The sequence below is a fragment of the Megalobrama amblycephala genome, linkage group LG3, assembly GCF_018812025.1.
Source record: "Megalobrama amblycephala isolate DHTTF-2021 linkage group LG3, ASM1881202v1, whole genome shotgun sequence".
In the NCBI taxonomy this organism is placed as follows: domain Eukaryota; kingdom Metazoa; phylum Chordata; class Actinopteri; order Cypriniformes; family Xenocyprididae; genus Megalobrama; species Megalobrama amblycephala.
In genome coordinates this window covers 61,601,075-61,616,472 of record NC_063046.1, presented here as the reverse complement: position 1 = coordinate 61,616,472, position 15,398 = coordinate 61,601,075, and the positions used below count along the sequence as shown (strand labels likewise).

The window sequence follows — 15,398 nt, the reverse complement described above, 5'->3', positions numbered from 1 at the left end:
AAACTGAAAACCTTCAAACTTCAAGCTTTTAAAACTCTGTCAAACTTTCTGGTCAGGCTTTCTCAAGCCAACTTCAAAGTTTGTTTATGAATTTTACTCATTCCCACATTACATAAAGGATCTAAAACCTGTCTAGTCTGTACAAACCTGTGGTGAGAGAGAGCTCATTGGTTAAAAAATGTATATTTGACATAAGTTTGAACACATACTGTGGGATCGGGGTAGATTTCAGGATCCAGGTGTATGAGCTGAGGATAAAGAGCAACGTAATCTCCTTTTCTAACAGCAGCTGTCTGACCGGAATCCAGCGTCAGAGTAAAGTCATCGCTGGCAACACGGATCATCATGGAGGCACTCGACAGGCGAAGAGCTTCCTGGATAATACTTTCTGAAAGGCAAATATGTATTTCACTTAAATATCAAATAAACATTTAATTAAAATACAAAAAAAAAAAAAATCAACAAGTGCTAATTATACAAATATTAGACTACTCCAGTTCATGAGACAGCAGTTTGAGTGCCACAAGTTATCAGACTAACAGTTTATTTTGAGTGTGATATCGCTTTTATTTAAGTTTAACTCTTTCCCCGCCAGCGTTTTTTAAAAACGTTCCCAGCCACTGCCAGCATTTTCCTGGAACTTTCCTGGCCTCCAGAATGACCATGCAACATGAAATATATCAAAGGAAAGAACAGAGCCTCTGATTTTAAACAAAACCTGTTTAATTCTAGCTTCATGAATTCTGTTTTTATCAACACTTGAATGTGTGTAAGTTTCATTAAAATAAAGCAACATTTCAAACAAAAAGCTGAGAAAATCTATTTGTCAAAGATTACAACGTGCGTCAGCAATGCTTTTATTGCTTGTTTCTGCTTCTTCTTTTCCTGTGTTTTGATCCAAAATATGGATAATACCACTCCCTATTGCATAACAGTGAAAACAATGAAAGCCGGAAAATTACGTAAATGGTGGGAAAAGAGTTAAAAACAATTTTTTTTTAACTTTTTAAGTTAATTTTTCAGTAACTTACATTTTAGACAAAATATTGCCAGTGACTGTCTACTTTTGCACAGTAATGAAAATAAAAGCCAAAGCAGAATCAAACAGTTGTTTTCATTTCTGAATGAATTGCTGTTGATGAACGAATTGATTGGGTGAATGATTCAACGACTCGCTCATTAAGACAGTCACTTATGGCACAACAATGCAACTTACAGAAAGGGTCACTGAAAAATCCTCACCACAAATACTTGTCTGTAACACCAGAAAAAAGCTGTGATTCCCTGCAGCACTCTTTCCTGTGTGATAATGCTCAATTATACCTTCAAATTGGTCATGTAAACACTTGTATCAAAAAATAAATATGTGGGTGATTCCATCTCAAGTGGTCTAAATGTTTTTTTTTTTTTTAAGTTGGTTGCTTGCTCCTCAAAACAAAAACTGATCTCTAGTGCACATTACATAAATACATGTAAATATTTTGCACATTAGTCCGAATGTAATGATCAAGATTTGCCAAAGTTTCATTTTTCGTAACAGGAATGATTCGAGACTCAGACATAACCTCTGCTGAGTTTCAGATTCATCTGGGCACAGAGAATTCTAAGGAAAAGTTTTATTCATGTGTTTTGAGAAATGAACATAAATATACAGTAATTATGTGTCATATGTTCTCTGTGTTTGTCCATGGACTTTTATGTTGTATTTCTAGTTTCCTGTTCCAGTTTGTAGTCATTTTGTAGTTTTTTTCCCCTGGGAATGTCTAGTTATCTCATTATATATAGCCCTTGTGTTTCTCTTGTTGCTTTGTCAGTCGATGTTTGCTGCGGATTTCTTTAGATAATTCTTGTTTTCCCTGGTTTCCTGTTCTTGCATTTATAGGTTCAGTTTATGTTTGTTTGTTTGATTATTTCAATAAAACCCCTTCACTTAGATCTGCTCTCTGCATAATTTCATTATTATTGACTTACAACAGCTTTGTTTGTCAGTGAGGTCTAAAACAGTGGAGCCGGTGCCAAGTAGGAGGCCAAGAGGGATCTAATACGCCTTAAAGGGAAAGTTTACCCAAAAATTAAAATTTTGTCATCATTTACTCACCCTCAAGTTGTTCCAAACCTGTATAAATTTCTTTCTTCTGCTGAACACAAAAGAAGACATTTTGAAGAATGTCAGAAACCAAACAGTTTCTGGTCCCCATCGACTTCCATAGTCATTTTTCCATCAACTGTTTGGTTAACCATATTCTTCTAAATATCTTCTTTTGTTTTCAGCACAAGCCAAACCTCTACATCTAAACTTGTTCAAACCTGCTACAGTGCAAGATTGTTGCGCAATTACTACAGAACAAAATGCTTGAAAATGATCAAAATTCCAAGACGTGTTTATTCATGATAGACAGTAATCATGATAATCAGATATTCAAGAAATCACCTACCTAACACAGCCATAGAGTCCAGCTGCTCTCTGGAAAGGTGGATTCTTTGGTCCTGGTTGTTTAATAACTGGTCTGACAGAACGCTGTCGATCTCTGTGCGCGCGGCGGTCAAAGCCTCAACAGATCTGAGGTTCAGAACACACACACACACACACACACACACACACACACACACACACACTTTAATTTACTCAGGAAGTTGTTTATGCTCTATTCATGTTCACCACCATCAAATAGGCCTTTAGTGAGGTCCAAAAGTCTTAGACTGTATGATATGAGAAGGTTTGTACAAAAATGTTCAAATAATTTGTTTTTGTATTCAGTGATGAGCTTTAACAATTTCATTGTCAATAGTAATTATTGTTGTTCATATTTGACATGCACTGCTGTTCAAAAGTTTGGGATCAGTACATTTTTTAAAAGTAGTCTCTTCTGCTCACCAAAGTTGCATTTATTTGATTAAAAATACACAAAAAACAGTAATACTGTGAAATATTATTACAATTTTAAATAATTTGTGTGTGTCCCTTTAAATGCAAATGAGCTGCTGCTCCCGCCCCCTTTCCAGGAGAGGGCGGAGCTTTAACAGCTCAACAACAACAAAGCTGGAGAATCTCACGCAGCCAAAATGAGGATTGTCAGTAACGGTGTTCAGCCTTACATTGTTCAAACCGGAGTCGACACTGATGGAGAGACTCAGGAAGAAGTTACAACTTTTAGACGTTTCTGAATGGTTAGTGGATAAATTGATGTAGTTGCTGTGGAGTTGATTCAACTCATCCACTAGCATGTGCCGTCATGTTCATCTTTTGTGTTGAATTGACCCTCGTTTGTGAAGCAGTCCGGCGTAAAATGACGGCATGGCAACAACACTCGACTACAACAACTCTTCCTCTTCTCTAAAGCAGCCCAACATGGCCCCGCCCCCTTTGTTACGTGTTCTCGGGGGCGGAGTTTATGTAAATTTTAGGGTTAGTGATGTCACTAACCTGGGAAGAAGCTTGTTGTAGTCCTTAAAAAGTGATTTCTGTAAAAGAAAATATCTCTCTTTGCATTGAACTTTGAGCGTCGTAACTTTGCAGATGTTGTTTATGCTCAAACAACAACATTACACACTAACTAAAGTTAAAAAAGTCAAATCATAATCAATGACACCTTTAAGGGATAAACTTTTTGACTACAGGGGGACTTTAAAATCCTATCAATCCCAAACTTTTGAACAGCAGTGAATACATTTTCACAGTGATTTTATCAGTGCCTGCGTAACACATGTGGTAAATGACCTGAGTGTGTAGTACAGGCTCCAGAAGGCAGCTGGCAGAGTATTCGCTTGTGACGCCCACAGCATGCACACATGTGTTCGTGCTTTTCCAGTTTCATCCAAATGCATGCGATCAAAAGCGTCCATTCTGCGCAGAATCAGATCTGAGATGCATTTCCGCTGATGAAGCTCATCATGCAGCAGTTCCTCTGCTAAAGCTTCTCTCGCTCGCCACGCTTGCGCAATCAGACTGATGGGAAGCCCCGCAGCCAGCAGAGGGAACGCACGATCAAACACCAGAAAATCTTGCTCCGCTTTCTGCATGCATATTCTGCTGCCTGTCATGCCACCGGACTGAAGAAACCCTGCGTCCTTCCCGAAAAGAGTGAGGAACCCTGCCTCGAACATGATGCGGTTTGTGAAGCTCTGAAGCCCTTCTTCAAGCCAGTCGTGTTCGCACGGCAGACCTCGTTCCAGAACCGTCTGCAGATTGCACAGCATGGTCTCGGCGAGCTGCTGCAGAGGAGGGCCCTGAAGCGTCTGACGGAAAATCCCGTGAACTTCCCTATAACTCTCACTGAACAGCGGATGGTTGAAGTCTGCATGACCAAAGACCTGAGAGAAAGTGTGAGTGAGAGAGAGAAACATAGGCAGAGAATCAGGATCAAACCCAGGTTTTAACATATGATTTATATTAGATTTATCCATTTTGTTCAAAGTGACTGAAATAAGGAACATCACAAGCAATTTGTCATAAGACCCAACAATATACAAGTTTACATTCCCCATAATCCATTGCCCAGACTCATAACCCCTGATTGCTTACAGCTGTTACTCATTACCTTGTTAACTCGCCCTATACAAGCCTGGTTTGTTCAGTCTCTCGTTGCAAAATCTTTTTTAGTGTTAAAACTGCAGTTCTGAGAATTCTGTTGTTTGTTCTCAGTTTCTTGGTTTTTCTAGTGGTGGAAGAAACAAAGATTTTCGAAGCTTCGAATCAACTGAACCAATTTTTTCGCAAAATGATTCACTGTTTCAAAGCGTTTGAGACACTCGTTGGTGACCCCTGCTGGTCAGAACAGTGTAAATGCAACAAAAACTTACTTTCTATAAAAAAATATGAATTTAGTGTTCAAATTATTCGTTTTTGCTTTCAGTGATGAGCTTTAACACATTTCATTGTAAGTAATTATTGTTGTTCATATTTGACATGCACTGCTGTTCAAAAGTTTGGGATCAATAAAATTTTTAAAAGTAGTCTCTTCTGCTCACCAAGGCTGCATTTATTTGATTAAAAATGCACAAAAAAAAAAACAGTAATATTGTGAAATATTATTACAATTTTTAAATAACAGTTTTTGTGTGTGTCCCTTTAAATGCAAATGAGCTGCTGCTCCCGCCCCTTTCCAGAAGAGGGCGGAGCTTATTTGATTAGTAAAGGAAGAAAGAAGCTTTTCAAAACTTCGAATCAACTGAACCAATTGCTTTGCAAAATGATTCACTGTTTCAAAGCGTTCGAAACACTCATTGGTGACCCCTGCTGGTCAGAACAGTGTAAATGCAACAAAAACTTACTTTCTATAAAAAAAAAAATACAAATTTATATACATTTTAACCACAAATGCTCGTCTTGCACTGCTCTGCGATGCTCCACGTATAACGTAATCATGTTGGAAAGGTCACGCGTGATGTAGGGCGAAAAACTCCATATCATTTCTATCAACTTCAAAATCGTCCAACATCATTGTTGTACCTTTTTTATAAAGGCTGTTTGACTTTTGCACGTTCACTTTGAAAACACTGGATCAGTACTTCCGTGACCTTTCCAACATGATTACGTCATGCGTGGAGCATGACAGAGCAGTGCAAGATGAGCATTTGTGGTTAAAAAGTATATGATTTTTATTTTTTTTTAGAAAATGTCTGATGGTTTCTCTAGATAAGACCCTTATTCCTCGTCTGGGATCATGTAGAGCTCTTTGAAGCTGCACTGAAACTGACATTTGGACCTTCAACCCATTGAACCCCAGTGAAGTCCACGGACCCACTTTATATTAAGTGGCCTTAACTACTATGTACTTACATTTTAATTAATCATTTGATACAATGCACTTATTATGTACATACATGTTTTTACATTGTACTTATATTTTAAAAACATAATTACATCTGTAATTAATTTCTGTAATTACATTCATAATTACACTGTTGACCCATCCCTTAACCCTTACCCCTACCCTTAAACCTACCCATACCACCAAAGCTTTCCCTAACCTTACCCGTATCCACCTCAATATCAGCAAAAGTGTTTTGCAATTCAATATGAACCCAATAAGTACATTGTACTTATTTTTTGATGTAAGTACATAGTAGTTAAGGCCACTTAATATAAAGTGGGACCAAGTCCACTATATGGAGAAAAATCCTGGAATGTTTTCCTCATTTCTTTTCGACTGAAGAAAGAAAGACACGAACATCTTGGATGACATGGAGGAGAGGAAATTATCAGGAAATTTTAATTCTGAAGTGAACTAATCCTCTATGAGGGAATCCTGGTCTGTTCCTTCTGTCACAATCTTTGGGTCTGACTTGTGAAAGGACACATTTGAATACGTTTGGGCTTATAAACACCATCCAGAGCACTAGAGCTCCATTTACACGATTTAAAGTGATGTGTTTGAGTCACGTCTGAACATCTACAGCAGCGGTCGGCACACTTTTTGTCATAAAGTGCCACTTTTAGGTTTCCCAGTTAGTCACTTTGCCATACTTTTTTTGGGTGAGTTACATGACTTGTTTAGACATGCTCTCTTCAACAAACATGTCTAAACAGCATTTTTTGTTCCTACAGTCAGTGATTTGTCTTATAACTGCACTGCCTTTAAACCGCCTCCCTTTTCTTTGGAAGAGGAGAGAAAATTAGGGTTTTGGGTTGGCTTGTAAATCTATAAGTCTTCTAGGACGTGATGTAAATGGTGCTTCCCTCGTCTATCACACCTGAGGCGTTTCCTAAAGTAACATATCTGGGTTATGAGAGTAACCTAATGCTTTCTTATCAGGAGAACAGTCATCTGTAACTTGATGCATTTTGTCTCATCCGACTCACTTACCCGACGCGAAAAACTAAGAGAAAACTTATGAAAGTCAAGATGTTTGCTTTGCCGGACCACAGCGGAGAAAGAAAAAGGGTCTGTGACAAAAGTGAAGTACTTCCCAGCAATCGCACATGTGAAAACATCCCCATGTTTCTTCTGAGTGTCTCTTAAGAAGCGTAACGGGTTTGAGACGTAATCCAGAGTGACTCCAATGAAGGGCCAGCCGGGGACCAGCGGAGGCTCTCCTGACCGCCTGAAACAAATAGAGAGAGCAGTTTTATCCATTTAAAATCTCATATAATCATAATAAATTGTCATATTTGCTGTGGGATATATAGTGGGGATAAATGTCCTCAGATTGCACAAGACATTGTGATCCGTCTGAACACATTTTATCAATTAACGTTTATTCACCATATTAAAACCAACGTATTGAGACCTCATAACGAGCAGATGTAACCATATACATTACCATTGGTACTTATACGTGTAGTATGGCACGTTCATTGTGAGGATTTGCGCTTTAAAGTTATGAAAAACTGAGCGACAACTTTTGTTAATAATGACCGCGAGTTCATCTCACCTTTTCCGTGAGTGGCCGCATATCCACACGATCAGAAGTGTGAGGAGAATCGCGGAAACCAGGAGTACAGACGTAGCCATTTCAGGTTTTGTCCTTGAGTTTTGATCTTTTCAATGAACTACATTTCGGGAGCGTGTTCCAAGACCTCGCCTTCAGGCGCGCCCCCGCAGCGCGTTTGACGCAACATAATATGCTATAACACGCGAACTTTCACCATCTTCCTGAGCTTCTCACTCATGCAAAGTGTTTCTTGGGTGTAACTGACTTCGAAATTAGATCTCTACCATCATTTGCCTTGATAGTTTCTAATCTACTGCGATGATACATTCTTAAGTGTCCAAATACTTTTTAGGGCCACTGCATAAATAAATGCAAGTGAATAATAAAGAATAGCTCCAAATTTCAGATGCAGGACTCAAAAAATCAACACAATATGCTGTGGTAATCTCATTGAGTAAGTTCAGAGGCAGTTAGTGGTCAGGCTTTAGACATTTCCTGAGAACTGTTACAAATTAACAGCTTAAATCAATACACATAGCAGTCTTATTGAATAACTGCAACAGAAACGCACTGATTTCTATATCCTAATTATTGTTAATGTAATTCATTTTTCCAGGAGCTCATTGCATCTACGTTCAGTTAAACTGCTAACAGTGATTGTAAATTGATTGCCTAAATTATTACATTATTTGCTAAATGCATTCTTTAAATTGTAATGTTGACATGCATTCTCTGTAAAGCTGCTTTGAAATGATATATATCGTGATTGAATTGAATTGAATTGAAACACGCCCAAAGAATTCACAACATAGCTCACACTTTACATTAGGGTCCAATTCTCACGATTAGCTATTAACTACAACTTTTGCCTCCTAATTACTGCTTATTAATAGTTGTTAAGATTAGGATTAAGGGATGTAGAATATGCTCATGCAAAATAAGGCATTTTAATGTGTTTTGTAAGTATTAATAAACAGTCAATATCCTATGCATGATAATAAGCAACTAGTTAATAGTGAGAATTGGACCCTAAACTAAAGTGTTTATTTTGCTCATGTTGCATTTAACTGTATTTTTCTTTTAGAAATGATTTCAATCATATTCAAGCAATTCAAAGAAAAGTGTCTCAGATGAAGGAAAAATACATTATTTATCGACTTTAATATATTGGCCAAATTTTCTTATTGTTATGAACTGCTGGTTGAGGATCCAAATGCAGTTTATTCAAGGTCAATCCACCATCATAATCCATAAAACAAGCATTCTTTCTCTCACTCTGTGTGGTTTAGGTCAGCAGTCGTTCCTTGCGTCATGTGTGCAGCATCCAGAGGAACTGGACTTCCTTTGATAGATCAGGCTGTCCTAAATTAGCCTTGCCCTTCCGATCAGTCGTTTCAGGGCCCTGTTCATGAAAATCTGCCACTGGTGGAACTATAAAACACTTTTATAGCCCTCATATCTCTGTGCAGTGCTTTTCTCCTCCGCCCTTTGAGTCTCAGGAGAGTCAGCGGTTCCATAGGCTTTCGGTCTGGGCATTAATGATTTATGTTGACCACATAATGGTTATGAGTCTGTACAGTTGCTCATGTAATGGAGGCCAGCTAGTAAGAGCTGTGTGAGAAAACCTCAAGAGGCGCACTGGCTACTGACACTAAAGGCTATGGTTTTAGCGTCCTTGTTAGCGCACTCGCCTCCCATGCCAGAGACCCCGGTTCGGTTTTAAAGAACAACTTTTAGACTCTATAGGATTAAAAAAAATTAAATTCAATTACACACACTCAAAAAATCAACACAATACGCTGTAGCCCTTACAGAAAAACCACATGAATTTCACATGTGCAAACACACATGTGGTTTTTCTGTAATCTCACTGAGTTCAGAAGCGGTTAGAGGTCAGGCTAGACATTTCCTGAGAACTGTTAAGAGCTTCAATCATCATTCTTTGTAACAAAGCAGTCATATTGGATTACTGCAACGGAAACATCCCATACTGTATGCATGACTCGTATGAAACCATATTATTGCATATGTGACATTGTTCAGTGCTCCTCATTTAGGGTCAGTCATACTCCTCGGGGTGTAACTTTTTCTTTTTCTTTTTAACTTTAAATGAAATGAAATTTTTCTTTAATATTTTGTATTTTGAGGCTATTTCATGGTACTAAAGAATACAGTATTAACCTCTAAATTATATGCACCATTTATTTCTATATAGACCTTATTTTCCAGAGAAACATGCGCGCCGCCATCTTTAGAACAGTGTCTTTGAACTTCCGTTTTCGCGGAAGCCCTGTATATTTCTATGGCATCGCTGTTGAAGAATAATTAGCTGGTGAAGTGGATTTACGTGTTGTAGAGTTAACAAAAGTTATCATGAGCATTGTAATGTTTAAAGCGGGTGTCTTAACAAATGTCAGTAGACCGGGAGGATTTTAAAATGAGCAGTTCATTCATAAATACATAAGATCGCTGTGGAAATACAAGCCGGAAGTCAAAAGACAACGAGCGCAGCGCTGAAAAGGGGCGGGGCTACATAAGGTCTATAGAATAATAAAAATATTATTTAAAAAACACATTTTTTTTCAGAGGCAATAGTTTATGTAATCTCTTTCTCAGTCTGTCTGCTGGGTTTATGCTTCCTATATTCACTCCAAACCATTTATCGTGCACGTCTTGTGGAAACTCACATATCTTTGTTTTCTCGTGGGCTGTTTTTCCAAATGGATGGAAGTGAGAGAAGATACAGCTCAAGGAGGTCTTTGCACGACATAGTTCACAACTGTCACACAAAAGTGTGTTCAGGAGTCTTTCACGTTGTGAATTTACAACCATTCCGTACCTGAGATTATTTTCCTGTGGCTCCCTCTAGTGGACAACATGATCATCACAGCCTCCATCTCTCTGTTGAAATGGTTGATAGTTTAGAATTTCGCCTCCCAGGCAGAATGACTTGTTGAACAAAGTTTTGAGAAGTTTTACTTTTTGCTCACAATATATATATGGATAATAGTCATAATGGCCTATTCCAGATAAATAATAATAATAAAAAATTGTATGTGCTAAATGGCTAGCTCAAAATTTGATTTGCCATCATGGTCTGGAGCTGACACGTTGCGGAGTTGTAAATGTTGTAGCGCCCCCTAGCTCCTATTCTCAGAATTTTATGGACGGAAATTAAAATTTAGAAAATGATTACATTGTGAGCATTTTTTACATTAATAATGTAATGGCCTACTTATAAAATGCTGTGTTGTTTCAAATATGGACAAACCCAAATATTGGGTTTAAAATTGTAATTAAAAAATGTAATCCAGTGGTTGGGTTCGTCCAAGGGTTGAAAGTTTGAAACAACCCATCATTTTCTAGAGTGTTACATTATGCGCAGTTATCAAACATTATAACACAGGGACTCTCAGGTGTGTCGTGAGAATCAAAACTGCGACATGTCACAATTGTGAGATATAAACTTGTAATTGCAAGAAAGAAAAAAAGCGTCAGAATTGTGAGGAAAAATAAATAATGATGAAGAAAGAAAAAAAAAGAGGAAATATCAATTAAACAGATCACATAAACAAAACAATCCTCCCCACAAAACAAAAGAACAATATTAAATAAAGATTATACAAAGACACCAAAAAGTGAGCACACATTCAGAGTTTTAGTTACAGGAGGTAGATAAGGATTTAATATAGATCTTAACTTCTTCTTGAAAGTGAGAAAATGGAGGGTCACTTTCATAGTTTTACATTTGTGGATAAAGTATTTTGCAAGCAAAATAATTAAGTTGGAAAAAGAAAAGACATTTTCATGCTGCTTAAGAGATTTAAATATTGGCAGGTATAGATGTATCCATGACGTCACAGTGGGCGGGGTCACTTCGGTTTCACCAACTGCATCCTTTATGTTTGGGTCCGATTAAACTCCTTTAAACGTAATTTAAAATATGAAAATAAACATGGGACATGTGTAAAATGACATAAATTAAATATTTAAACACCTCCTATAGGATCTAAAACGTAATGAATTCCTATATTAATAACAAATGACAATCAGAGTGAGATATATCCACCATGTGCTGGGAGAAGAAGTTTATTTTTTAAACCGATGGGATCAGATTGTTTTCACGCGTTGCCGAATATATGCAGGTTTTTAATATTAGAAAATCCAAAATATTATTTCTGTCAAAACCCTTTATCCCTGAAACATGTTTTATTAGATTGTGCTGGTTTTAACCCTGTAAGAACCCTTTTTTTGTGGAATTTAAAAAAATAAAATAAAATAAAATTATCGCCATGAAAAAAAAATCCACAGAAGCAGGATTGGCGTTAAAAAACAAACAATCAATAAACCTGTGATGAAAACTTCCCTTTGAATTACGCAGATTTTTTTTTTTTTTTTCAGATATTCGTTCTCGTTTTAATCATAAACTTGTTTAATTTTGACCAGTTTCTGTACATTTAAATACAGAATTGCATTGCCGTTTTGCATATTACATTTCCAATTTAAAATGATATATCATATCCAAATGCTTCATATCCGCGAACTTCGATCCATGCCTTTCTTTCCTCAAGGTTTGTGGTTTGTGAAAACTAGTTTGCTGGAGCTTTAAAAATCAACATGATCTTAATAACCTAATGTAATTTCTAACTTGAATCCTCAAATAACCATAAAGCCAATTAAACCACAGAGAAAACATTTATCTACCAATTCTGAACTGTTCTTTGTTTATTGTTTTATTTTTAATTGGCTATTTTCTTTAGATTCCTCTAGATTTTTGTAATTTTCAGTTCATTTTCTCTTCAAGCTCTTCCTTGCAAACTCTCACATTATAAATTTGAGCCAATTCTGGAATAGCCTATGATCAAAATCTATATAGCGTTTATTTCTAAATAAAGAAAGCTCACATCACAACGCAGAAAGTTAATATGAGACTGAATGAGAGGAAATATAATAACTAAGATAAAGCCTGATATTACATAAGGATAATATGACTATACACTTTTTATGGGGCTTTCGATTACCAAAATAGAATCCTTTACAAGTTTCACAAACAACTTTTTATTCTTTATTTATTAAACAAAAATATGTAAGTGCTTTAAAGAACCCATAAGCTTGATTTGAAGATCTTCTAATATTAACTTCTACAGTCATATAGTGCAAAAAATGATTATTGACAAGAAAATGGGTTTGCTGAATTTAAGAACAGTTAAAGAGTGTTGATTTATATTGCACTGAATTAAAGTTCAATAACAAGATTTTTATTGCTGAATTTTTGTTACATTGTATTTTTGTGATTTTTAGCCAGTAGTATTTTATATGCATGCACCCTGAATCAGATGTCAGTGTGAAATGAAGGTGTCAGAGGAATACAGTGCAGGACCTGCTGGGACATACAGTAGTTGATCTGAGAACAATAGACCGCTCTGATAACAGTCTTATCACACACTCACTATCACACACTGAATACAGTCAGAACATCCCTTAAAAACATGATGTATTGGGTAAAAATCAGACTCGATCCGCATTCAGATCCACTGAAGTCTCGCTGTCAGAACACATTCATTTCAGTCTATAAACGAGTCTTTAGGAGGCGGGGTGCCATTGTGTTCCACTAATGAGGGCTCTGTAAGCGCCGAGGCCCCGCAGGGGTCCTGTAATCCACTGTGTGTCGGCATGTGTGTGTGTTTGAGGAGGAGGCGTGGGCAAAACATTCACATGTGTGTGTGTGTGTGTATGTGTTCACGCTGACAGACTTATAGAGAATACGAGAGGTGGAGAACTGAATACTGTATGTTTGTTATCTGTCAGTTATCTGACTCCACTGCCTGCTGGGCCAATACAATACAGCGTATACAATGGTTATTCAATGCGCTCCATCAGACAGCACTGTATGGAAGCTGCTGTATTCGCAATTTAATCACACACTGAGGATGATGACTATTAAACTGAACTCTTTATCAGTGTTACTGGCTCTCGTGTCACTTTCAGATCTCCTGTCATGCTATTCAGCTCTTGATATTTGTACCAAATCGATCATATCCTCCCAGCTCACGAAATATGTTCCAAGAACGTTTTGCTAATGTTCATATTAAGTTATGAAAACATTATTAACTTTTTAAATGTATTAAACATGTTTTTGCTTGGTTATGTGAACGTTAAGGGAACATTCCATTTTAGAATTCTGCAAACATCATGGGAATGTTACTTTTGAATGTTCTCATAATGTTTTTTAAATGTTACTACACTGTAAAAAAGAATTGTTGGTTTAACTTAATAAAGTAAGTTACATGCTTGCCTTAAAATTTTGAGTTCATCGAAATTAAAAATTTGAGTTAATACAATGAAGGCAATTTGTTTAATTAACAGAAACTCAAAGTATTATGTTATCTGAACTACATTTAAAAAAATGTTGTGATAACAAATAATCAAAAAATTATTGTGCAAAGTTTCAGAAACAAACGTATCGTTTTAAGAACGTTATTAAAGACCAGATTACCTTGAATGAACATTCTATTGATTTTACTGGAAGAACGTTTGTTCATAACTTTGAGAGAACCTTGCCAGAACATTCTGAGAACATTCTCTGTTATCTGGACTTTCTCTTGTCCACATAATTTGTATTGAGGCTCAACATCCTAAAACTCAGTCTATATTCTGATCCAGCAAATCTCGGCAGGTCCAGAAGTTTCAATAAGGGTGAATTTGGGTTGTTTGGGACACTTTTTGCCATTGAAATGACTGGAAAAGTGTCCTGATCAACCTGGATTCACTCTAAATCCAAACATATTGACCATGAGCAGTGTTTGTCTTGCTTACAGTGAATTCTCCAGAGTTTTTGGCCCTGAAACTGCTACATATACACTCCTCGGCTAATAAAAATGGGCCAAGCCAAAAGTGCCCAAATATTTAGTGTTTTTTAAACAGTCTTAACCATTTTTACCACAAATCACTGGTCAGGAAATGAGCAAGAATTGCATAAATACTGTAGATAATGTAACTTTGCACAGAATCACCCTTCCTCAACTTGCAGAGAGATTTTTACAGTGTTGTTCCACTCCATGTTCATGAATAGTAGAAAAATGTCTCGCATGATCGTTTGAGTTTAATGTGAGACCAAATATTCACTAGGGTTCAAATCTGAGTCTGATGGACTTCAAGTTCTCAAGCCACTTCTTGCACATCTTTGTGCAGGAGCAAAAATATCATCTGATCATTACTCTTTAGATAACATTTCATTTGCAATATTCTCCTGTCTTCCAAAGCATTAAATGACTTTTCACAGTGAAGAAACTCACCAATACCAGCAGCTGAAATGACACTCTTCCTCCACGCTTCACTGTGCTAGAGATGCGTTTATTATTATATTTCTCAGCAGACTTTATCACCATGCATCACTCCACAACTTCCCATATTCTGCCAAAATCTTCATTCAGAAGATTTTTTCTGAGACAGAAATGGCTTTTTAAGTAGTGCATTTGCTGAAATTTTGCTACTATCCTGACCAATAATTTATGGTTAAGACAATTAAAATCTTAGTGTTTAGCCATTTTGGGCTTGGCCTTTTTTTTCTTTTCTTTTTTGCCCAGGAGTGTGACTTAATGATACAACATGGGTTCAGGACATTCCCCATTCACAAGACACAGTATAATATTCTTATAGATATGAGCATACTCAAGCACTATCTGACAGTTGGATCATATGCTATCATACACCTGCATATCCAACAACATTCACAAAAACAATAATAAAAGGTTCGCCGGATAGTCAAGAAAAGCTGAAAATCTAAACGTATTGGATGCAGAGATCCAGCGCTCTCAATCAAACTTCAAACAATAACTCTCAAATGTTTCTTATTATTTTCAAAACAACCGAAACTAACATTATTGTATTCACGCTGAGTCCCTCGAACTAATTAACTAAACCCATTATCACTCTTAACTACCGACGCGAGCGATGTTATTCTCGGATGTGGATTCCAGTCGTAAATCTAACAGTGTGAACAAAGTTTTCAGAAAAAAGGAATC

At 36.8% G+C, this 15,398-nt stretch overlaps 1 protein-coding gene across 2 annotated transcripts in view; it reads right to left on the bottom strand.

Annotated features, from left to right (window-relative positions):
• Positions 1-15,398, bottom strand: part of LOC125265875 (cytochrome P450 7A1) — a 62,333-nt gene that overhangs the window by 1,885 nt on the left and 45,050 nt on the right. Inside the window, exons 1-5 of one of the 2 annotated variants that reach the window (XM_048186423.1) lie at positions 7,375-7,615; positions 6,807-7,044; positions 3,719-4,311; positions 2,436-2,560; positions 210-388 (exon numbers count right to left, since the gene is read on the bottom strand). In XM_048186423.1, the coding sequence (XP_048042380.1) occupies positions 210-388; positions 2,436-2,560; positions 3,719-4,311; positions 6,807-7,044; positions 7,375-7,454 (1,215 nt within the window). In that variant the 5' untranslated portion in view covers positions 7,455-7,615. Of the gene's footprint in view, positions 1-209; positions 389-2,435; positions 2,561-3,718; positions 4,312-6,806; positions 7,045-7,374; positions 7,616-15,398 lie in introns of those variants that run through there. The other variant, XM_048186424.1, reaches the window with a different exon arrangement.